We start from the raw sequence: 25,913 nt of genomic DNA, 5'->3' as shown, positions 1-25,913 counted from the left end.
TTTTAAAGTGAATGCACTCATTCATTGAAATTATTCAAAAGGTACAATATAAGTCAAAATTAGTTTCTCAACCTGCCTGTCTGTTCTCTTGGTTTCCTTACCCAACACATTAACATTTTTAGTATAACCGCTTCATGATCACAGACTGAATGATTGTTAATTCCTGACCTGTATAATAAAACAGAAAAAATAGTTAATTTACAATCTCATTTATGATTATTAATATATCAGTGCTCAAACCTATTGAGCCTGAGCTATTCCATATACTCAGTACAAGGCTGCATGGTTTTGATAAATTACGCGAAATAAGTTGCCCTGAAATTTCAGGAATATAGTTTGTGCTTAGTCAGTTCTTTAATTTAAGCACTTTTGATTATCATGGCACATAAATATATATTTTGGTCTACTCTCATACTAACATTAGCCTGTTGATGCACAGATTCATCTTAGTAACTTCAATGCACATATTTTTATATATATATATATATATATATATATATATATATATATATATATATATATATATATATATATATATATATATAAAATTAAATCAGATTGAGATGAACAATGACCAAGGTGGCAAACATGCATCTACTGCCAAAAGTAGTTAACTAAAACATCTATAAGCTTTTATTAAACAATCTTGATTTGCTAGGTTAAAATGCCAAAGAGAATAATCTCTATGAACCTGTTGATGACATTGGTGTATCAATTAGGCATCTATTTCCATTTCTGTAGCCTCCACAGTTTCAAACAAGACCTTGATCTCATTCATGTAGAGGGTATATAGATCGTAAAGTGCATTACAGTCCAGAGAGGCCTCTGACCTCAACTGGCCCTTCCCTGAACTGACTGCTTCCTAGCCAAATGTGTGGAGTTGGGTCAGGTGGGTGGGGGTGGATTTGCTGAGCATGGTGGATGAGACTAGAGCTGTTGAGATGAAAGAAGTTTAAAATGAGCCTTACTACCCCCAAAATGAAGCAAATAGTGTGCAACTAACCCTGGTGGAGCTTGGAAGCTGAGGAGAGAAAATACGGAGCAGGGTCACCCAGGACCCGAGGTACCGATTACCCAACCAGTTTGCTTGTGACTAAGGAGGACTTTCTTTGTGGCAAATCTTGCGGAGTTGGAATGTGATCTCCGGTGACGATGTTCTTTTCTGGACCAGCTGCTGCTGGCAACTGCTTGTTCTTCATCTTTGCCTTGGCCATGTTGTAATCACCTGAATCAAAGTACTTTTGCTGAAAAAGGTTAAAAAAAGAGAATGCTGATCAATTCAGCTTTATAAAAGTGAAGCCTCATTTAAGAAGCAAAGACATGCACAATGGGAAACATCTATCTTAATACAGCCACCTACTCCTTTCTGGAGTCTTTTCATCAGAAACTCTGATCCTCCTGGCTTTTGGCTTAAGTTAGGGTACTTTGCTTTTAGTTTAGCCTCTTCTGTCCTCACAGGATTTGAGTTGGCGTCTGGAGATTCCTGGAGAAAGAAATGTGGTTAATGGTGTATGATGGATGAAACAAGAAGAAAACGTCAAGTCACGCACGGGCACTCTCACCATCAAGGAATATGAACACATTGTGAATACCAAACCTGTATGAAAACCTATGATGCACTTGTTCTTTGAACCAGACTCCACATGTCTTCTTATTAGGCAACTTGCTAAAGATGTGGTGAGTTGTAATAAACTCAAATAAAAGATCAATTAAAACACCAACAACAGTGTTTGTGCTAAGATCAAAACAAGTCTAAAAATGTGATTATATTCAAGAGACAGGTGGCCTCTACAGTACATGACATTTCTTATTCCTGGATAGTGCTTCTGAGTTTTAGTTTAGTGTAAATGATGACTGAAGAAATAAAATAAGGGGGATTTGAGTAAAAACACATCACAAACAAACAACACATCTAACATTTAGATTGCTCTAGAAAAACTCAAGGGTTTTGAAGTAGAGTTTAATGCAAACAAGATCATTTGCTATTTTACCATTTTTAGATGCTTATGAAGGACCATAGAATTAACATTCACACTGCCAGAGCCAATAAGTGCAAAGAAGGCAAAGGAATGTTCTAGCCTATGACATGTTCAAAATCTATAAAATAAAAACTTTGTATTATAAACATGAATTATTCTGATTAAGATTGGGATTGGTGGCAAGACAAGATCCTTTGCAATGAGAAGAAATGTTCAATCTGCACAGTATTAGTACATACCTTGAATAACTTGACAGACATCACTGTACCAGTGTGCCACAGGGCCATGACTGTACATGTTATATTTCCACATGCAACAGCAACTATGCATGCAAGAATATCCTTATTAACTCAGATACCCCAAGCCCCATTTCAATAATGAACATAATCCACTCTATTAAAGTCACTTTTTCACTGACTCAAAAACCAAATGAAAACAATCAGCTTAGCAAACCCAGTAAACAGCTTTAATAAACCTGTGGTAGGCAAACAATTCATTACATGATTAATGCATGGGTTGATAGGCTTGATATCAGATGAAGGCTGTAAGACTAAACAAAGAACACAGCACACTAAACAGGTCACAAAGCATTCAACTGAATGATAATAACTGAACTGATATGCTACACCCTGCTATGTTTTTGTCCTACCAAGACCGAGTCCTACAACAACAACAACAAAATTAAGCAGATTAAAACATACAAACCCCTTAAGGCTCCTCTTATATATTTACATCTGTATATTCTTGGTTTGGCAAAAAACTGCAGTAGAAAGCAATAGCGATTCCATACTCTAAGGAAATGCGGGGATAAGGTTCAGTGCAGTCATACACTTGGATCCATGCCCAGATGATTCTGACAGAGTATGCTGAACACCAACTTGTTTTCACATGTTTTTGCAAAGCTACACAATGTTCCAGTCAAATTCAAATCTAGTCTTAACTTACCTAACACTTCAGGTTTCAAAATGCTTGCACATGTCTCCATAATCAATGATAATCATGAATGTAAAACTGACATTACCACTATATTGGCAACCAGGACCAACACCAGGATCATAATGAGGTACATACTGTAGCAATGTGACTTTCTTTACATAAAGTTAAAAACTGCATTGATTGAGGCCTGGAACTGCTCATTCTAAATACCTTCATGTTTTTCACTACTTCAGTGCTGCTTTATAGTTTTACCTTAATGTCCATAATGAAGATTCAATTCTTCACTTTTACTACATCAACCTTTAAACATGGAAAACAAAATTATGCAGGGATACTCATTTCCTGTTTAAATAACATTTAAAACTATTTAAAGAGGAAATGGGTTATTCCTTTCACAAAAGAGCTTTGACTCAAATTGAATTGCTTTGATTTTCCTTTACTTATGTTTTAATTCACTAATAATTATGTACTAAACTTCAGTTTTTAATTTATTTACTAAAGTATTTTTATCTGAAAACCTGCAATTAAAAAAATGTCTGCAGATTGGTTTTGCTGTTAATAATCTTATTTTAGTTTATACCAAACGGAAATAGAGGCCGAGTGAGACAAGAGTCAAACTCTGTCTCTCTCCCTCTCTGCATGTTTACTCGTCAGGTCTCAAAAAATCCGTAAAGAAACAATTATTTTGAAACTTAAGATGGATGTTTAAGCCTGTTGATTAACAAAAGCACCAACACAAACTACACATTTATGCTTACGGGTATTAACGCTACCTGACGTCTCTTACGGTTAAGCTTCTGGCTTAATAGACTTTTTTGAGAGGAAAATGTACACCATTAGGCAAGCTCTCGTTGAGCAACCAAATATCAGAGACAAATTCATGACCACTCACAGCTGATCTGAGGTCATCTGAGAGCCAATCGTGTCGCTGTTTACTGAGTAGTCTGGCGCTGAATTATTGTAGGTTATACTCCGCCATAACGTTGTCAGAAAACCGCGGTTTTCACAATCAATTTCATATTTAAAAAATATTTCGAAACTACCAAAGTCCAGACCTCGGTGTCCTCGTGGCTAGTTACGGCCCTGCAGGCCACCTATATTCAAATATCGGTTACTAATGCAGCAAAAACGCAGACTAAAGGGACACTTCGAGAAGTTATAACAACCCCAGCAGTTGCCTAGCTATCTTAGATTAGGTCAGCTATGAGAGCCATTGCTTGCTAGCTAGGTTAGCTAAAATAGCTGGATTTAGGTTGTCGTACGATTCCTTGTTAAGTTAAATGTAGCCCATCAAGAACATAAGATGCTTATTAACTGGTTAGAAAATAACGTGCACTTTAAAAGCTACAATCATATTTTTATTAGTATTGACGGAAATGGTCTTCCCTGAGTGATCTGGTTGGTGTTGTGAGTAAAGCGGAAACTCGCAATGCAGCATGAGAATGAACCAGTTATGGCACTGTTGACATGTGAACTCAACTCATGAACCTGGAGCAGCCCTAATTGAGGGCTTATTGTCACTTTATCAAACCCAAACATATGACACCCAACCAAATCCTATTTTGGAAGATCAGTAAGCTTTATAGTTCTCCTTATATCATGAGATTTAATGTTTCAGCCAGTGTAGCAAGCTATCTTAGCTATCCTATAGTGGCGATTTGCTAGGTTAGCTAGCTAAGCTAACGTTACAAACACTAATAAGGCGTAGCCTTATAAATTAAAAAACAAAACTATATAAATCGTCTACCTGCGTCTCACCGCACTCTCCCGATAACGTGTCGGTATCCTGGTTATCTGACGACATTGGCGTCAACTTCTAGGGAAAGAAAATATGGGTTTGTGAGAGAAGATTGTAGTGTTTCCAATCTGCTCCACCCGCCCACGATATATGCTGACTGCGGCCAACCGCGTTAAATGTATGTGCGCGACTACTTCATACCAACCGGTAATTGTAAACATAGTGCTAAAAAAAAAGATGAGCGTTCCGCATGGTAATACATCTCAAATGCAGAAGACCAATTTTGATAATAAGGTCGACATTCATTAGTAGCCTATTTGATTACAGCGTGTCAGACACAATGTAGAATATACTCATGTGCAAAATGAAGTATAGGCTACTTTAATCATACACGAGTCAATCTACTGCAGTATTTTAGTCATTTTATGGTCAGAAATACTGCCACATGCCAAAATGTATACTCTTAACAGTTATTTTCCATAAAATTTCAACAGTTTGTCAGATTATAAGAACAGACCAAAATTGATTCTACTGTGGTGTTTTGAGGTAATTGTCAGTCCAAGCCCACGTTTTATTGTTTTATATTTTGTTGGACTGTTGGAATCTCTTGATAGTGTACTCTCATTATATGGTGCTTAAATAACTTACCACTTCTCTTTGAGATTCATGAAAGGTATGGAGAAGATATGAATGTAAACATGACTTCACATTTTAATAGCAGAGCAGATTGAATTATTAAAGTTTTGGTAGATGCTGCCAACAGTGTTAGAGCTCTGCAGCTGTCTCTGTGTTGCAGAGAAAATGCAGAGTTGATTTTTGGGGGGTTGAATGATGTGAGTAAAAGAAATGCAAAATGATCCTTGTATCTAAACGCTGTATTTATGTTTGCTACACTATCATGATGTATATAGGTTCAAAATACCTGATCTCTGATTTCATTGTGCTTATACAAGAACTAGTGATGGCCATCCCTACCATGGTATTCCAGAGTGAGGTAGACAATCCATTGTCTTCATACATGGTTTCAGGATGTTCAGAGCGGCTGTTATTGGTCCTTCTCCAGACATTGATGTAAACCTGTCTATCTATTGTGGTTACTTTTTTCTGTTTGGAAGTCGCTATGCCAAGTCGTCCATATGCTAAGCTTCATTGAGAAATGTATGATGAAAATAAATTCCAAAGCAAGTCCAAAAAAAGTTTTCATTTGTGAGTCTTAGTGAGTTATTGATGTGTACATGGGCTTAACTAGGAACACTCTACAGGATGAAAATTCAACTTTTGTACTTAGGGTTTGAGTTTTAAAAATGTTTATTGATTTAACTTTACTGACAGTGAGCTTCCTGCAGCTATATTTATTTGTATTACTGGTAGTAGTAGCTTAGTAGTAGTATTCATGTTTTTGTGACTTTTTGCCCCTGTTGTTCTGTCCAGATGGAAATAGAACAAAAAAAACTTAACTGAGGATAAGTGGAACAACTTATAAAAATCATGCTGGGTGAAATGCTTTCATGTCAACAGGTTACTCTAGGCACAGAAAGGACATTCACTGACCATTCCCTAAGTCTTCTTAAGTAATTTCCTCAATCTCCTTAAGTACTGTTAAGTGACAGTTGTGGACTGCTGATGTTCTTATTGTAACTGAAGGTGGTCATGCAAAAATAGCAGACATGACCACTGTTACAAGAACAGCTGAATCCTACAAGGCTAGGATATTGTTACAACTGCAGGGAGGTAAGAAAGGTGGCTGTTTCGATTAACCAAGACAATATTTCTGTAGTTTCATTATGTCCTCAAGGAACTGCTTTAGAATATGAGCATATGATTGTCTCTAAGCAGCTGACAGCACAAGTTGTATGTATCAAAGCTGTGCAGTTTCTTTGAATGAAGCAGTGGCAGAGAAGCAAATTTTGGGCCCCAAGCACATTAGTTCGCAATATTGGAATATGTCGCTTAGCACCCCCCCCCCCCCCAAAAAAAACAAACAAACAAACAAACAAACAAACTCTCTATATATTTGGACTTTCAAACTACATTGGATACAGTGTTGATTTTCATCAATCAAAACTGAAGGCACACACAGCAAAAAAAGCAGATGCTGGTCTGTAAATTGTAAATGTGTAATGTATATTGGTAATAAAAATGTCATTACATCACAAAATTAGCATTTACAACGGTCTCTATAATTAAAAAGGATAACACCTTCTTGGTCTTAGGTAAGTCTAGGCTTATCAATTCAAATGACAAGTACCACTTGTCGACCACTTCTTAACGGTGTCAAACCAAAGCAAAAATATTTCGGGTACTGTTTTTTTTTTTTTATCTGTGAAAAATAAATATTTCCACAACCAATGCTATATGTTGCAGTTACCTACCAGGTGTGTGTGTGTGTGTGTGTGTGTGTGTGTGTATAAACGTCAGCGTAACGCACATGCTATTGCATGTAGGACTTGTCATCGTCACAAACTGAAAACTTGACAGGAATCTCGAAAAACATAAATAACTAATAGCTTAAGTACCCATAAATTTTACTCATTGGTAAGGCGAAAATGTTTGGCAGAACAAAAAGAAGAAATATATAACATTTTAGCTAGCTAATTCTAGTTAGGTTATATAAGAATTCACACGGCTAGCTTGTTAGTGTTTCACCATAACGATCTATCTACATAAATCTTATTGAGATGGCCGTTTAAAATCAATTTAAACTTTAATCATGTAGTATGAAGAAGAATCCTCAATTATATAGTTTTTCTATAATCCTGTTTTAATTTGACCCCGTTATTCCTTGGATAAAGAAACGGAATATATAACGTTAGCTCGCTAGCTAGCTATATACTGTATCTGAGGGAAAGTTGGTAAACCTTGATGTTGGCGAGCAGGTTATCTTGCTATTGTTAGCTTAACTAGGCTAGATGTTTTTAGTAGCTAGCTAGCTAATGTTACCTCACAGGGCAAGATCTTTGTAGACTAGTGTTTAGTTAGTGAAGTAGTGTTTTAGACATTTTACACAGGAATACTGAATACATTTTCGCATGTACTACTTTTTCAGTAGAAGTTAAAAAGGTAGTCGGAGTCCTAATATCAAGCTAACGGTAAGAAACCCCACATCACTATGGCTTGTGAGCAACGACTGCGGGTGAAACAGGTAAGATTAGTTAGCTTTGCAGCTAGACCGTATTTGCCATTAGCTAGTGTTAATTTACTGGGCCAACGTAAAAATAAAAGACTTTTTGACTTTTATAGCTAGCTAGTTAACGCTACATGATTACATAACTGGCAGTGGTATTTGTCGAATCCTAATAGCTATTTCGTTGCGAACGTTTTTGGTGTTTATGTATGTGTGGTTTTTAGGGTTCTGTACAGATGCTGCCACGCGCAGTTGCCACTGAGCAGCAATCACTGGTAGTTGTTAAGAAATTACTGGCAATTGCTGTCTCCAGCATCACTTATCTTCGAGGCCTTTTCCCAGAAAAAGCTTATGGGAGTAAATACGTTGAGGGTAACAGCTGACTTCAATCAGTTTAATATTTCTTAATTAACAATTCAATATAATTTCATAATAATCAAATGATTATTTCACATTAACATATGTTCTTCTGTTTCTTTAACAGAACAAAAAGTGATGATTCTTCGAGAAGAACGATCTTGCCCTGGAGCTAGCCAGATTGTACAGTGGTCAGTATTTGGAAACTTGCCAGAGACTGAAAAGTATAGATATAAAAACAGTTAAATGCTCTCAAAGTTACGATGTTACAGCACTAAAACAAAGAAAATATGTGGTAGTTGTGTCAACAGATTAAAGCAGAACAGGATTGTAGGAGAACAGTGTAACTGAGGATTTAAATTTTGTCTCCCACACAATAACAGGTTGCAAGGATGCTTTGATGCTCTACAAAAGAGATATGTAAGTCACTAATTACTTTTTATGTATTGGAGATTTATTAAAAATAAATAAATATATATATATATATATATAATTTGCCATTCAACTCAACTTATGTGCTTATGTTTTGTTTTTATCAGCTCCGTATGGTTTTATTATCTGTGAGTACATTTGCTTGAATAAATTCTCAAATGATTTAATGCTCTCAAAAGCATATTATAACATTTTCCAGTTTAATATTACACATTACAGTGTTATATTAGACTTGCATGCAATATTACATGCAATTACAGTGCCTTGCATGTGTTTTTCCAGATCTACTCTGATCCTGAATACCCAGAGGTAAATAAGCTTTATTTCTTTCAAAAATGTTTAGTTGTATGAAGTTATGGATGGAGGCCATTGATATTTATACCATTTGTTAAATACAGATAAGTAACAATTCCCAGTGATAAGTGATCATTTTCATCACCTGTAGATTGAGATGCTTTGTCTCTTGTGCTCCACCCTGTAGAAAATAACAGAATGCTACCAGTTCAGAATTCAGTATACTGCAAAAGGGCCTCAGCTGAATTTTGAAAGGTGATCTTTTAGATAATTTACAAATGTAGGTCAGTTCTGATTGCAGTAAGTGTTATTTATTGAAAGCATTGTGTCTGATATTGCCAGCAAGAACCAGAAGCATGTGACCAAGATGGACAGCAATGACATAAAGAAAGCCAGTATTCTGCTGGTGCGTAAACTATACACACTAATGCAGAACCTTGGCCCACTTCCTGACAGTGTCTGCCTCAACATGAAGCTGTCCTACTGCGATGAAGGTATTTCTGGTTTTGGTCAGTGAAAATGCTAAGTAGAGAGAAAAATCTAGATAAATGTGTTAAATCCGTTCTCATTTCAATTTTCTTTTGAATTCATAGGTTCATATTCTCCCCAGCATCTTAGCATATTTGTTTTTAGGAGTCCTAGTATTTAACTAAAGTCAGGGAGTGAAACGTTATCTGTTTACCTGCTGACTTATGTGGCAGTGACTCCACAAGACTATCAGCCACCAGGCTTTAAGGAGGGTGACAGCAACATGCTGGTATTTGAGAAAGAGCCAGTGAATCTCACCATGGGAGAAGTTGTTACGCCTTTTCACACACTTAAAGTGGATGTTACCACTGAGAGAGAAAGACTTGAACAGGTGGTGTTTTGTGGTTCATAAAGTTAAACATGGAATTGAATGGTTATGAAATGGGTGGAGTGTGGTGTCTGAAGTTATACAGTTCAAATCTGTGGTCCAGTCAAAAGGAAAGGAACTTAATTAAAATGTTGGACTTTGCTTAAAATTAAATCAAAATTAATGTCATTTATGTGTGGATCTGTCTACAGGTAGATGATGATGAGCCAGTATGTGCTAGGGACAGATGGGCTTTAAAAATTAATGAAAAAGAATTTGTGTCTGTGTCTGAAATTCTGCCGGTGAGTTTTTTCATCATATAAGTTACTAACTCTAGATTTTATAAATTTGAATTCAACCAGACTACTGAATTTCTGGCTTATATCTTTTATATAAACAGGAGTTTTCAACCAAAGATGTTGTTATTGATACTGGTATTGAAAACCCAGGTGAGTTATTTCAGTTGTTTTTAAAGGTCCTGCACAATTTTCAATTATGGTTATGGTGTCATCAGTGTGTCATTTAATTATTTCTTCTTACCTCTCCTAGAATATTATTTTACCTGTTTTCTTTCAGATGGTGCAATATATTACATTTACATTTATGGCATTTAGCTGACACTTTTATCCAAAGCAACTTACAATTATGACTGAGTACAACTTGAGCAATTGAGGGTTAAGGGCCTTGCTCAGGGGCCCAACAGTGGCAACTTGACAGTGGTGGGGCTTGAACCAGCAACCTTCCAATTACAAGTGAAGTACCTTAATCATTGAGCTACCACTGCCCAATGTACTGAGATTAGTCATAATCCTGAAACCCATAACAAAGCAAAGTACACAAAACTAGTTTAGAACAGTTAGAAAATGGGAAGCAGTCTAACAGAAAAACATGACCATATTCTCCATATTTCCTTTACAAAAATATTTGAAATAATTCATGATTTATTTATGAATGTAGATGGAATGTTATTGGTCAAAACAAAAGTGTTTACAATAAATAAAAGCATAATAGACCAAAAACTAAACTATAGTTTTATCGCTGTCCATTTATTTGGATGTCCGTTTTGACATTTGCACAGACTTGAGCAAAGAGGAGATGCAGGAGAATTCACAGTTCCAGGTAAATCTATCAGGAGAGTTGCATTTTCTTACTATCAGAATAATGAGTCTTTTGATGTTATTCCATTATGCTGTCTCCCACAAAGTCTCCATAACTCCCTTGCTTGTTCTTCTTAGAGGTAGAATAAGAACATTTAAATGTACACTTAATATTGCCAGTGAGGCCTTGGGAGCTCTGTGAAGCAGATCATGCTTCCAACAACAGGGATGGACAAACTCAAGCAGGCAGTAAAAGCCACAGACCATGGAGATTGAGGTTGTGGGTGCCAGTGTTTGAGGAGGTTAATTAAAATGGTAAACAGTACTGAATTGAGATCAAAACTATAGTTGCAAAACAGGTACAACAGTCAAGGGAATCATAAAAAGGTAACAGTGCTATGGCAAGACTTAGTGACAGCAATGATTACAAACAGATGTGCTCAGTATTTGCGGCTGGAGTTATTGTAGGTGTGGTTGATATGATGGGCAAAAGTCCCTGTGAAAAGTATTGCCTATAATTAACACATTTGTTAATAGTAATGGGAAAACTGAATAGGGAAATTACCCTGGAAAAATAAATAATGTATTAAATTAAAAATAATATGGAAAAATGCCAGTATGCCATGACAGTTTATTTCTAGGAATAAGCAATTTTTCAAGAGAACTCTGAAAGTTTTCTGAATGATCTGTTGTGTAATACAGTTAGATAGTCTTGTAAAGAAGACTGCTGATCTTGAGGTGGCTGCCATGAAGACTAGAAGTGGACGGCTGCTCAAGTCCTCAGTAAATGACTTCCCCCTTTAATATTACACCATATTGAAATTTCTTAAGGAACAGAACTGTTCTAACACTGGGTTACTTTTCAACAGCACTGCCCCAACACTTTATATTTATGTATGTTATCCTTTATTTGATTGTCAAATGCAGATGTTAAAGAGTTTGTTTGCTTTGGGTTTATAGGACAGAAATGCTGTTGCAGTGGCTCCACCTACAAACAAGAAACCGGTAAGCTTAAGTATGGTGTCAGCGAAGCCAAGCAGTTGTGAATTGTAGCAAAAGAACAGGTGTGTAGAAGTAGACTTTATTAAGGAAACGCAGACGGGCCAGTTGGAGCAACTTGTGATGAAAGAAGTTTAGGTCATTGCTCTTTAAAGTCAAGCTGTAATAAGTATATTAGACAAGCTAGGCTTTATATGGCTTTCCTGCATTACGCTTACTGTTTTGGTGCCAGTATAATCAGATCTATAGATTGTGGCTATTGCACAGCAGTTGCATTACCTATTTCACCTGCTTGTGATCATCTAACAAAGCTCTGCTATGTCTTGTGTAGATATCTCAGTTTGAATTTCCTCTCAGTCAAGACCCTCAACCTCCTGCTTCAAAGAGGCGCAAGTTCAGTGTGCCTAAAGAAAGCAACTGACACTCTTCTGTGTAGTGTAGCAGTATATGTATGACAAGATGGAAAACAAGATGTTCAAAATGCTTATACTCTGCAGAAGCTTTTTGTTTTAAGAGATTTTAGTGAACCACAAAGCAATGTATTGGCATGAATAAGTGTAGTAGCTTATGATGTGATGTATGACTAGAAATGTCTATTTATACAGGTTAACTAAGTTGATTTGAACTTCTTTTTCGAGCAAATATATTGCTAATATTTGTATAATACTGTTTCTTTAACAAGTATTTGGGTAATTATTAACTACACCAATATCAAACATACACTGTTTTATTTGTAACTGCTTTAATTTATCAAGTTCAGCTTTTTGGAAATAAAGGATTATTGTTTAGTTCACATTGTGCAATTTTAGGTTCTTATGGTATCACACATTAGGGAAACCTACTGTTAGGCCGCTAGATGGCAGCAGTAACTTTATTCCTTTATTGGATTAGGGCAAAGACTAAACTAGATATACTGCAGACTTTGATAAGGTTCCCAACAACTCAGTAACTCTGATCCGCATCACTCTAATATTCAGATAATGGTGACATAGCAGAAGCAAGGTATTTTAAGAGTATTTCATTTTTGTGGATGACAACATGTGCAAGCATAAAATATATGTAGTCTTTTATACTACATTTGTCACCTTAGTAAAGTTATTTTTAAAATAACAATAATTTCTTTGTTCTGTATTTGATTGGATATGTCCAGACACGTTTTTCCTGTCTACCACAGATCAATACTAGCACAAATTAATCATGTGTACAGACACACACAGTGAGGATGTGAAGCAAAGTTCATTAAATAATCTATAAACTCACATGTTGGAAACATTGTGTTCCCTTAGTGTGGTGCCACTTAGTTTCAGTAGCCATTTGAGAACTATTTAAGTTACAAAGAATTAGAGATTTGTAAAGACGGCGTTCCCTGTAATATACAGAGCCTGTATAATGGCTCTGCCCAAACTAAATACAGAGCCTATGAAAATAGGATGTGATAGCTTTGTAGACAGGCAGTTCTGTATTATTTTTTTTTATAACTGTTTAAGGTTAGAAGCAGCACAATTAAGCTTTCAGAATATGTCAAAGTACAGCCATTTTCCCTGAAAATGTATATATCATTAAATTCAGTTAATATTTTATCATCAGTTAAGTAGCCTCTTGATAAATGAAAATGGGTGCTTTTTAATCCTGGATGTTGTAGAGGTCTGTCTGCATTGACTGTAGAACTGTTTGCTGTGGCATCAGCCTTAGAGTTGTTAGATATAGCAGGGGCCCTTCAGCCTGTTTAGAGATCTGAGCTGCTGTCAGGCCATAAGGGGGAGGCAGAGTGTTATTACCCCTCAGGGCTTATGCCCCAGGAGAGCATAGGAGCTTTGGACATTTAGCAGGGGACCCTGATCCCCTGACCTTGCCAGAAGGGCAGCAAATGTTTTGCCGCTTATTAGTGATTCTTCAGTGCTAGCAGCCTAGCTAACCCTCATCCCCTCAGCAGGCGTCCATCAGAGAAGAGACCATGGGTTCTCCTTCAGGGTCTAGATGATATGCTCATCTTAGTAAAGAGTAATGGAGGATGTTAAACGTGTGACTAGCTGATGAATGTAGGTTTTTAATTCAAACTGACAATTGTGGAGTAAATGTGGAAAGATGGGAGACATTCGGTTTTGAAAATTACTTCAGAAGGCCTGATCACTGTGTGCTTTTCCTTAGGCTTCTTTTCAAATATATAGTTAGTTAATATTAATTAATAAATGGTAATCAAATAACAGCATTTTTCCCCTCTGGTTTGATGCATTTAAAATCCGAATATTAGCCTATGTGCCGCTATAAAGTTTATTTGTTTATTGTCAGACAAAAACAAAACTAGCTTTCTTGCCATTTTATTTATATGTTTATTGTTTATACATTGCCCATTACAAATGCATTGCCTAATTCTGAGGTATTGGTGTGTGCAAGGAGATTCTCTCATTTGCAACCGTTAATAAGGACTCTAACTTAGTGGCAAAATGTCTTGGTCTCTGAGTGTCTGTGATCTCTCATCTGTCCCTCTTACTGAGTGGTTCATGTGTGTATATGTGACCTTGGACTGGATGTATGTGCCCGTACCCAGAGAAGCATCAGTCCTGACGTAGGGGGATGGAGGTGTGTGAGTGTGTGTGAGTGACCTTGAACTACAGCCACAGAATTGGCACTAACTAATTTCGGCCCTGGATTTTATATTGACAGACTGAAATCGTTAATTTTGTAGATGATGAACAACTATTGACTGCTGTATGAATGCTGCTGCTGGGCAGAAGGCTTCAGAAGCTGAAGTTGTAGTCCAAAATCAGTATTAACTTCTATGAGTAAAACCTTAACCACTATAGAAAATGCAAGACACATGCGTCAGCAGTAATTTCTTTTTTTTAGGAAAACTGGGTGAAACCCTAATGAGCCTGAAGGTTTTAATGGAACAAGGATACTGAAAAATCCTAAAACGTGTGCTTTCTGAATGACTGCCACATTGTAGATGTTTCTGCAAAATATACTGTCTAATTGTATCAAGGACTGACAAGTGCAGTTATTCTTAGACCATTATCGGGGTTAAATGTACATCTTTGGATATTATACATATGCCCTCCACATTTCTGTACTTTCTGTCTTGATCCCTTACCCATTAGCCTAAATGTTATTATATTGACAATTAAGTAAACTGCAAACTATACTTTTAATTAGTTTAATTTTTCTTTTTTTTTTTTTGCACAGAAAATATTCTTTCATACATGTATTGCATATCATAATTCATATTATTTTTCTTTTTATTATAGAAAAGGGTAGCCATGAGTATGTCTGCTTACAGGCATATTACCATGAACAGCTTACATTAGGAGTGCTAAAAGGCACAACTCAAATTAGGATGCAGTGTACATATCTGCTTTAGAAAGTTTCATGGAGTGTGCAGCCAAGTTCAGGCTAGGTTCTTGCTTTGACAACACATGGAGAGTGCTGGAGGCAGAGAAAACTTTCTGCCTTGATTCCTCTCTCCCACATGCTGGGCCCCAGCGCGGCTGACTTCTGCCCCAGCAGCCGCTGCGTCTCTCCGGGCGGATAGGTTTTCATCTCGCTGGGATGCGAGGGCAGCCACTCTGCTCCCCCTCACATTCCCTCCCCACCATGCACTCAGAAACACGCCGCCCATTTACATTTCCACCACTGCACCAAACGCAGCACCGCAGGCTAAGCGCCAATTCCAGGCACAGCCCTGTTTCAGAGAGGACGGAACAGAGAAGGAGCTGAGCCCCTAGAGGGTGAGGACTGGAGCCCTCATTCTCTCAGCTGAGGGAGTCCTCCTGCCTCTTATGCTACATATCCAAGTGCCACCCAGAAAGAACCACACTTTATTTAAGACCATGATGTAAGCAATTATTAAAGTCTGATTCTTGTCAATCAGTTTGTGCACTAAGCCCTCTGTTGTGTGCAGACAGTAAACTGCTGAATATGGTGAAATTTTAGATTTGGATATGTGGCATATTGTCAGCCAAAAAATGGAAAAAATCAGGTGCCAGGCAACTGTCACAACTACTTTTTGACATAATTATGATGCAATTACAGTTATCTAGTATTATCGATGAAATTGTGGGTTATAGCTTGGTAAAATGTTCCGCCTTATGAACTGTGAGGAAAGTACATAGAAGACACTACTTCATATAGCATTATGAATGTACACTGCTTTATTGTTGAACAAGGGGGTAAAAAGAAAGATGTAACCGACATCTCAATCATTTGGGTAATTTTTCTGAGCAGTGGCCATAAGCAAGGAAAGAGCCTTAGTCCTGCCCTTGCTTTCATTTCCAGCACTGCAGGAATTGTGATGGCTGTGCCTCCGGGCGACAGAAGCACCTTAAGGAGGCCCACCTTTAAATCCTGCGCCTTGTGACTCCAACCGTGACCCCTAGCTGGGGGGATCCCTCAGGCCAGATTTAAACGAGCTCCCTGAGGTCCTCCTTCATGCTTCTCTCACCCTCTCTACAACATCACCTCAGCTTGTGCTCATGGTTGTGCTTATTTGTATGACAACCAAAAAGGTGGACAGAGAGTAAATGGTTTCGCTTTAGCTAAATGCTGTCTGGCTGTTTGCATATGTGGGGGTAATGGTAGGCGGTATTTGGAATAAATGTGACAGGCCATGTCTGGGAAATGGAGTATCACTGGAAGTGAGTGCACTATAGCCTATTATACGACTGGCGTGTGAAATCAAGAATCCTTCTGAGCTCTAAAATAGCATATCACTTATGAATGGGATAAATCTCTTTTTTGAAAAGATCGCAATCCAGTTTGAAAAGGTGGCCTCTGAATTCATAAAGTGACTTTTTTTCCCCTAGATTTTTCTCTTTACATGGAAAGATTCATCTGACATTTAACCATTGTTTCTTTCTGCTTCCTTTTCCTTCTCACTATCATTCTCACTGTTATTGAGGTGGTGGGAGACACAAGGCAAAAGAAGCATACAATATCAGCCTATTGATCCACGCCCATCACGGCGGAGAAAAAACCCGGGTTCAGGGGCTGCGCAATTCCGACTGGACACTGCGATCGATAGGATACTCTATCAGCCGTTGCCATGGCAACTCTGAACGAGGACAGAGCCCCACCGTTTATTTACACCTGTCTCCCGCTTGCTGCTTTTTTGTGCAGGTCTCAGAACAGTGGGACAAATGAATGAATATGATATTTAGACCACATTATCAGATATCCACTGTGACATTTCATATTGCATTACTCTTGCAAGGGAAGGAAATATGGAGTTAAAGATGAATTGCACTTTTTACCCTGATCCTGCCCATATAGTGGATTCTTATTTTTGTTTTTGCAGACCCTGTTCTCTGCCATATGTATTTGTTTTGTTTTTTTGTGAATTTAAAAGTGGGGTCCTTACCCAAGCTCATAGGTCTTTACTTTGAATTGACCCCAATTTGCAGGTCAAGTAAACATGAGTAGAACTGGGCCTGTTAGCACAAGATGGGGTCATAAGAGAGCAAGTGGCACTAAGCTGTTTAGTCATAACAGAGTGTGCCCCCTCTTATGTTACTGAGTGTAAATGTAAGTGATACTATTTAATAGGGATGATAAACTGGTAAAAACACAAATGGCACTGAGGACAAAGTTTAACATACATGATGCTCTAAAGAAATTCACTATGTCTTTTCACTGAGAGAGCTTGAAACAGCATTTGTCAGTATTAAAACCACTGATGCCTGAGAAGCTCTGGCACAGCTCTATTAATAGGTACTGGACGATTCTAGGCACAGCAGCAGGGAGAGGGAGTGAGGTGGAGAGAAGGAGATGGAGGGAGGGAGGAAGACACAGGAAGACACCCACAACAGCAGCTTTAGTCTGCTGAGCCTGTGAGCTGTGACTGAGCAGTATTGACAGCTGCATGTCTCTCTCTGCAGTATGCGCACAGTTGAAGTGTGTATGTGTGTTGGAGGGCTGTGTCAGGTCACTTTGCCCTGCTACCACTTCATTCAGGATGGAGTTGGGCCCTGTAGGTTCTCTCTCACAAATACACACACCAAAAATCTGTCTACGCCCAACCCCCTCCGATCAATGGTAGTTTCATATGGCCTCTCAGGCCTGCAGTGACGCGTGTGTGTGTGTGTATGTGTGTGCGCGTGCGCGTGCACATGTCCTATTGATTTATTGACTGCTTTGCTCGGCATGGCCCAGGACCTTCTTCCACACTGGGCAGTCTGGAGCTGCAGCTCACTGGAGCTGTACTCACCCTGCTGCAGTGTACCACTACGCTGCTCACCAGACAGCAAAACAACACAGTCAATACATCACTCTAAAACCTACCACATAGCATACCCCAGTGGATCCAAGGCCAACACAAATATACATTTAAACATTACCCATGGACATATTCAGCATCACCAAACACAAAGCCAAACAGTCACTTACATGGTTTACGGCCTTCACTCATTTAAGTTAAATTTCCTCACTGTTGTGCCACAACTCATGTATGTCAAAGCAACATTTTTGGTCTTTTCAGATTACTCTTTGAGTAACCAATGCCTTTTTATATGAATCTATTTATAACAGCAGGTGCTTTCTTTACAGTAGTGTCAGAAGGGACGAAGAGTAAAATGGCCCGACCGACCCCCTCCAAAAAACAGCAAGAAAAAGTTTGGCCTTAAAACCACATGGCCAACCTGTTCTTTGAAGTGAACCGCTGTCAGATGAATTGTTAAAAGGCCTCTCATGGCTCTGACTTGCCCTTGTGTGTCACCTTTGTGGCTATTAGCCATCCGTCCCACCCCCAAACCCTTCTCCAAACACACACACATTAGTGCACACAGTCACCCTATCCTGGAAGGCAAATGTCCAGCTGCCCCACCCCCTACCTACCCCCACCACGTGCCTTTCACTGGTCAGTATTATGGGGGCCTGAGGGCTAGGCCTTTGTGTGCATGTTTGTGTATCTTTAAGCGTGTGTGTGTTAGCAGGGGCTCCATTAGTCCAGCCCCAGTGGCAGCTGGTCTGAAATAGGGGATTCAGTATCACTGACCTGTCCACAATGTCCAGCTGGGAGGTCACTGTTCTGCCCTCCTCCAGGCACGTGCTGACCAGCCATCTGTGTTGAGTGGGTGGGGGAAGGGTGAGCCACCTCCTACTTTTAGTGTGTGGAACAGAGTGACAGTTGCCCAGGGTTTGAACGCCACAGTGGCAACACAACTGGCTTTAGGATCAGCCATGTGGCACCTCGCAAAGCCACAAAGCTGTTTTGGCTTGTCTTACAATAAGGCTTGTCTCTCTTATGCTTTGTTACACTGCACTGTGTCTGTTGCATTTTACCAGGTAACTAAAGCCTGTAAAAAGATTGACAGGTTAAATATAATTCTCCTAATAAAATAATTCATAAATTTAATAATTAGGTTTGCTGTACATAAATACAGAAAAACTAAGTGGCGCATAGTACATTTCATTACATATCACACAATGCCAACCAGACCAAACACACCAGCACAGATGGAGGAGAGGAGGATCTTCATTCACTCATCCTTTCTTGTTCATCCCTCCATTCAGAGTGCTCCTAGGCCTGATCAAGGCCCAGATTAGTGTCAGTGCTGCCCCTCCCTAACCCCCACCAATCCCACCCCCCATCTCCAGCCGTCCTTCTGGCCCTGACTGTTTAAAGGGATGGGATCCACTTCGCATGGTCAGTTGAGGCTGGAGGTCACTGACCGCAGCCTGATTGTATGACAGAAGAGGGGAATGGTCATCCATGTTTCACTGCGATTTTTCCAAGTCAAGAAATGTGAATGTTCTGTGGCAAACATGAATGTTGACAGGATGTTTATATATATTTATAATGTTTGGAATGGGTTATTTCGCTCTTTTCACTCTTTCACCCTCTGGCACTCTCTTCACTCTGGTTATGGAGGTTATAATAAGTAAATAGCAGCAAAAAACAATAGACTATGGCTGCAAATAAAAAAAAAATCTGGGACATTAAGGTCTAATTATGTGCTCTTATGCAAACAATAAATTATATGTTTTGTGTTTGTTGTAGGATCTGCATGTGTGTGTGTGTGTATATGCATATACATGTACATGTGTATAATATTTGCAGTAGCCCCTGGTTTTTGACCCCTGACCTTAGACTACAGTTGCTAGGTGACTGCAGCATCATTGATGAAGGTCTGAGTGATGGGGGTGGTAGCCTAAAGGAGGGTCAGGGAGGCAGTGGTCAGTCCAAACCCCATGAACACTAGCAGGCACAAGCTAAAATGTCACAAAGGACCATAATATGAAGAAAAACACATGTCTTAATGTTTTGGGATTGTAGTTATGAAACTTCTCATAACATACTAAAATCTTCATAGGTTTTTATTGTTGAACATACTTCCAACCAACAGGCAAAGCTAAGCCTATATGGTCTCTCATAGCTGATATTCCTGCTTCATTAATTTCTGTCACCATAAAAAACAAAGATTAGTATATACTTTTACAATTGCAATATAACTACAATACACATTCCTAAAACCACAACTGGTAGATCACATCTACCTAGTACTGTTCTTACATGTACATGTATGGTATTTTAAAATGAGAACCTAGCAATTTTAGACAGTACAAAAGAGAGGGAGAACATTGTTTTCTGTGGTATGTCAGTGCCAGCAAAAACAAAATAATGTTTCTTCAGCCAGTGAAGGTGGAAGATGTGGCTAGGATCACAACCTGTGCCATCCTTGCACAGCAAAGATCCTACCCCAAGGCACAGACAAGGCTGGCCTCTGAACAGTAGCTTTCTGATGTCAGCGATAAGGGCCACTTTGTGTTTGTCTGTGTGGATTTTTGTTTGTTTGTTTTTTGTTGTTTTTGGAGTTTTTTTAGGTTTTTTTTTCTTGACACTTTCTTCTGAGGGAATTCTCTTCATCCTTTGCCATAACTCTCTAGCCAACCTGCTTGATGCAAGGCCATTTGTTGTGGGAGACCTTACCCTGGGGTGGAGAACACACACACACTCTTTCAGCTCTCAGAGATATTTTTATCATGGGGGTATAAAGGAGTTGGATCGTTCAGTCTTTTAGGTTAAAAAAAAAAGTTAGCTTTGTGCATTGAGCCCTCAGCTTTTTTGAAATAGTGAAGACAGAATTTCTGCCCTCTTAAATAATGTTTTTATTTTATTAAGAACATTTCCGTACTTGGAGGATTATCACAAAATTTGATACATCAGTTCATGTGGAGAAATACCATATGGAAGGAAACAGTCTGTCAGATATGTGGGCTGAAAAACAGGTGAAGTGATGAGGAAATTAGAGTCTTATGTAGGACTGGCCTGATGAAAAATGGTTAGGGTACAATCATTTGTTTCAATTACTTGATGTTCCTCCTCAAGATTATGCTGGTGTGTGTGTGTGTGTGTGTGTGTGTGTGTGTGTGTGTGTGTGTGTGTGTGTGTGTGTGTGTGTGAGAGAGAGAGAGAGAGAGAGAGAGAGAGAGAGAGAGAGAGAGAGAGAGAGAGAGAGTGTGATGGGAGGGAGAGATGGTATCAATCGCAGGGCCAGGCCATTGAATGTATTGATTAGTTACCTTTCTTATTAACATGCTGATTAAAAAGAGCAGAGGAGAAAAAGAGAGTGGAGACACACACACAGCAGCAAGGCAGGGAGAGGACTGCACCATGGCAAAGAAGAAGCTCTGGGTACAGGACCAAGATGAAGAGAAGAATACCAGGGATTTGGAGCACACTAACCGGTGGAGAAAGGAAAAGGGAGAGCATTGCAGGAAATGGATTCAAATCCTGCCCTGAACCCTGGACAGGAGTGGAGCAAAAAGGGAGATGCAATCTGACTGCACTGCGACTTCCTCTCCCACCCAGCCAAGGAGCCGCTGTCATACTGCATCCATTCCTGCGGAACAGACACATATGCACACACATGCACACATACACATACATGCACACATCTTGCATGAAAAAATAGTATGTATCCATATACAGGCAGACCTAAGAATTAACATTTGTTTTCCGATATTGCATGTCAGTAATCAATGTGTATTTGTAATGTTACAGTGTGGGAGATTTTATCATTGGAATAATATAATAGATAATGCTTTCTCATTGCTCTTATATATCTTATTGGTGTGTTGGGCAGTACAGTGTGGGTATACATGAGAAAGTGGTGTCACTGTTGTCAGGGTAGGATTAGGGACTATCTATGCGACTGTAAAAGCTATTAAAGACTTCAGCCTATGGTTGCTATTGTTTCTCGACTGTGAAAGGACTCATATTGATCAGACGCATGTGGTTGATTTTAAATACTGACCTTGGAGATACAAAAACTAGATCCAAAATCTCAATGTTGCCACCTATGTGCTCCATATGCAGAAAAGTTAGGTTTCTTGGATGAACAGTAATCTATTATTGTTATTATTAAGATGTACAGGCTTGAAACATTTTCATTAGAAGCATCCATCTTATCTTTCCTTCTGGTATAGGCCTGATTTGGCCTTACAAGCATTTTATAGATAGTTTGCATGGCAATACAAATACATGGCACTGATAAATTAACATGCTACATTTTATGTAACAACGTTTGCTAATATATAGCAGGTCACGGAATACGTAATTCAAGGTTCGATAGATTTGCAATAGCATCCCGTGTGTTAATAATGTGTAGCGTACGCCTACATTATTTCCTTTAATTAATGTAATCTACGGTCTCGCAGATGTGTGAGCGTTAGATGTTAAGTTTATCTGAAAACCTAATTTAGTCCAGGAATGTAAAATTATAGAATAGGCTATTCATTTCTCTTAACGTCGAAGTGAAGATGGGGGCTAGAGTGGATGTTCGTAACTGAAAAATTCTAAGCTTGGACCTGCGCTGAGGCCTTAAGTAAGTCCAGTAATGTAGCCCTACACAACGTTTAATGCTTACTTTTACACTCTAACATAGCACGCTGTTCTTATGATAGTGCACTATTTCATATTATGACAATGTATTCTTGCAAAATATCTTAGCCATGGACATGAATATCAGAAGGGCCAGATTTGGAAGGTGATGGCTTACTTTGGGTTCTCATTCTATTCTAGAGCAGTAGGAATTTGTCTAAAATAAATTCATACCAAGCATGTCAAATATCACGATCCTGTTCGCGGGGAAGGCGTAAAACGGCCCCAGTTAATAAACACTAAAATATATCACAGTTATGCACGTTTAAAGGGAACATAATTAGGGTCCAAAGACCTCCTCAGCCTTCTGCGCAATAAACTTCATCTTTAGCCTATTTTACATTAATATTCAATAGTCGAAGAGATTTTCTTTTAATTACTTTCTCCTTAGCGACCCCTAAACAAATGAGACATTTGGCTTATTAACTTACATTTCGTAAGGAAAAATAGATGAAAAAAACAAACTGTCTTGAAATTTGATGAGACTGTAATTTGCCTATCAAAATACAGATCGCGAAAACAAAGAAGGAATAAGGAAGGAAAAAACAACACGATGCTTTTTAAACCTCTGAAACTGATTAGCCATATACGTCCATGTCAAGTGTAGCCTATTATACAAACTTCTGACGAATTAGCATAATATTAGCAACAGGAACAAGAGTAGGACTGTCAAATTAACATAATATTAGCTACAGGAACAAGAGTAGGCCTGTCCGAAATAAAAATTATGATGAAAACTCAGTCCCGTGCTCCGGAAATGAAACTTCAGAGTATTTCACACATGTGTATTACAGGTTACAGCACACGCCTTTAAACATTTTTAATTTTACTGGATAGCTAGTAAAAATTTCCTTATCAAAACCGGTTTCATTTTCATAGTGTGCCTGACCTGACATATTTACAATATATTTTTAATAGTCCTGTTGTTTGAAAGGCTAGATCATGTTAATTGAATTATTGACTTCAGACCTGGATCGATTTCTTTTTTACAATTTCAGGCTACGTAAAAGCTATGTGCACAAGTAAAAATAAATTTAGCCTGTTTTATATTTACTCTGATACTTATTTATTAACAACCTCCTTTAAATGGAATATGTTATAGACTATTATAATCTGTTATAATCTGTATCATTATTTAATCTTTGCCAAACCACTGACCAAAAAGGGGTCATAAGCCTTTCTTAAATGTACGAAACCAAATCACACTGAGGCTATTCAACTTAGTAAATTTTAGTTTGAACTTAAAGCGTTATTAAACTGATAAAACAACAATGGATTATAGCAAACATTTCAAGTGGAATCTCTGTCTACATTTCAGTAGCACATCTACAAAAGACTGCAAAAGCAGTACTGCATTTAAAGGGATCAGGCTAATTTGCATTAATATTTTCTAAGTACAAAGAGTGGTTCATTTAATGATAGCCTTGCAATTTCGTGAATTCAATAAATTCGCTGTAGCTATGAAAAAATAAGGCCAAACTAATTTAGAATACGACGAACAAAAGGCATCTGTATTTGCGCTTATCAAGACGTTCGGGTATATCAACTATTATATGTAAAACCATATATTGGTATTTGTACTTAGGCTTTTTCGTGAAATAAGGCCCTGTTCTGAAAACTGTTTGTAACTTCTGTAAACAGAACATAAAAAAGGAAAATTGGCGCACACATATTTTAGGTTATCTTCTGTATAGTCTACATTGTAATAGACTATCCCTAATGAGTCCACTGAAGCTGTTAGCTCAGTTTTGCTTTCTTTGACGTGAAAGCTACACCTGTCATAAATGTTTGGTGTGGATAAGCTTATACCGATGAAAAATACTCTGTCATTCTGTATCTTAGATTTTTTAACTTAGAGATGAGTTATGCAAATATAGCCGAAGTTTGAGAATAATAAATTGAGCATTTATTTGTTTGTTTATTAAATAGACCTACGAATCGTGATAAACCAATACAGTTTTGTTTTCAATGATTCTTCTGCCAGGAACCTTTTTTTAAAGGTTATTGCTAATTTTATGATTCGCAATTAATCAGCAATTCGTTGGATATCAGAAATATCCCTTTAGTATACGTCTGTGCAATTATTTATTATTATATATGAGTGCATATGAGTGCTGTTTTCAATATTCCAGGAGGGTATTTAGGTTTTACACAAAGTTAAATTTTAAACTCTTGTTCGATTTCACGACAGAAATGCATTGGTTATATAATGATATCGGATATTTTATGCGGTAGGCTCCCTCACAGAAACACAGATGTACCTCAGTTGCCCAGAGCTTCGAAGGAAGCTGGCGAGGGGTATCAACGCATACAACAAGCTACAGGTCGCAGTAATAAAGCAGAGACATAAATATGGATGCCTCGTTGACTGGTACGCTTCATTTGGATCAAGGTTTACACGAAAATATTAATCTAAAGAATTATAGCACAAGCGATTTATAACTTTACACAGAAACATGGGGGACCATGTTATATGCTCTGATTTTTAGACTGACTATTTTAAATAATTTAACAACTCCATTGCTTTGATTTAATCGGTTTGGCTGTGAACAGTATTCGATCAGTGATGTACATTCAGCGCAATTATTGAAGCATAGGACATTTGAAAGTGTGTGAAATATTACCTGGGCTTACACGAAGACATTTCTTGTCTTGGCGTTATGTTTTTTGCATTGGTTGCACGATTAAATACGCATAAAGATCGTGAAATATGCAATGATGATTACATTTGATTTGAAGTCAACAGCTGCTGTATTTTTTTCCAATTGTTGAATTAAATCTGATTCTGTACCCTATAATTGCATTACAGACAAAAATTGTTATTTAAAAAAAACAAACATTATTATTATTATTAGTAGTAGTAGTAGTAGTAGTATTATTGTCGTTTTTGCTGTGACATACTGACATGATACTGACAGATGGATGTTACTTCTGAAATATAGGCACAATATATTTTTGTCACGATACTAAATTGAATGTATAAGCAACATTCTGCAGAATTACAAAATATTTTAAATAAAATATGTTTTATTTAAATTTTAAATGCTGATAGAAGTGTTGCAATACTACATTTCAAACAGTTGTTATCTGTTCACATTTGTTTTTTATAAGGGTGCAGTTAGTCCTATAACAGAGTGATCAATTGACTTTAATAACAAAACAGCAAAGGCAGTATGTGCCGGTAAACGAGTGTTTTCTTAAGCACTCTAGACATATTTGAGATGTAACCGATTTTTTTTCAAAAACCAT

The 25,913-nt window shown here is 37.9% G+C and overlaps 2 protein-coding genes across 2 annotated transcripts; one reads left to right on the top strand and one right to left on the bottom strand.

Moving 5' to 3' along the window:
• Positions 1-544: 544 nt before the first annotated feature.
• On the bottom strand, positions 545-4,824 carry ensab (endosulfine alpha b). Its single transcript, XM_027006652.2, has 3 exons — positions 4,663-4,824; positions 1,361-1,483; positions 545-1,244 (listed from the first exon to the last, which is right to left on the bottom strand). Exons 1-3 carry the CDS (start codon positions 4,717-4,719, stop codon positions 1,071-1,073), a joined length of 354 nt encoding a protein of 117 aa, XP_026862453.1. The 5' UTR covers positions 4,720-4,824; the 3' UTR covers positions 545-1,070.
• Positions 4,825-7,762: 2,938 nt separating this feature from the next.
• On the top strand, positions 7,763-12,345 carry hormad1 (HORMA domain containing 1). Its single transcript, XM_027006740.2, has 14 exons — positions 7,763-7,795; positions 8,002-8,149; positions 8,262-8,325; positions 8,518-8,554; positions 8,674-8,694; positions 8,849-8,875; positions 9,048-9,115; positions 9,203-9,354; positions 9,562-9,719; positions 9,908-9,984; positions 10,089-10,144; positions 10,774-10,814; positions 11,495-11,575; positions 12,123-12,345. The coding sequence occupies exons 1-14, from the start codon at positions 7,763-7,765 to the stop codon at positions 12,210-12,212; spliced, it is 1,053 nt and encodes a 350-aa protein (XP_026862541.2). The 3' UTR covers positions 12,213-12,345.
• The last annotated feature ends 13,568 nt before the right edge of the window (positions 12,346-25,913 follow it).

This window comes from Electrophorus electricus, chromosome 10 (genome assembly GCF_013358815.1).
Source record: "Electrophorus electricus isolate fEleEle1 chromosome 10, fEleEle1.pri, whole genome shotgun sequence".
Taxonomy (NCBI): domain Eukaryota; kingdom Metazoa; phylum Chordata; class Actinopteri; order Gymnotiformes; family Gymnotidae; genus Electrophorus; species Electrophorus electricus.
Note: the sequence above shows the minus strand (reverse complement) of the source record. Positions and strands in the feature narration are given on the sequence as shown.

Excerpts from the sequence above, each read along its gene's own strand:
- hormad1 (XM_027006740.2), top strand. The coding sequence starts at position 7,763 with ATGGCTTGTGAGCAACGACTGCGGGTGAAACAG. Across the intron at positions 8,555-8,673 it reads ATGCTCTACAAAAGAGATAT|CTCCGTATGGTTTTATTATC; the intron begins GTAAGTCACTAA and ends TGTTTTTATCAG. Across the intron at positions 9,116-9,202 it reads CCTCAGCTGAATTTTGAAAG|CAAGAACCAGAAGCATGTGA; the intron begins GTGATCTTTTAG and ends TGATATTGCCAG.
- ensab (XM_027006652.2), bottom strand. The coding sequence starts at position 4,719 with ATGTCGTCAGATAACCAGGATACCGACACGTTATCGGGAGAGTGCGGT. Across the intron at positions 1,484-4,662 it reads GAGAGTGCGGTGAGACGCAG|GAATCTCCAGACGCCAACTC; the intron begins GTAGACGATTTA and ends TTCTTTCTCCAG. Across the intron at positions 1,245-1,360 it reads TGAAAAGACTCCAGAAAGGA|CAAAAGTACTTTGATTCAGG; the intron begins GTAGGTGGCTGT and ends AACCTTTTTCAG.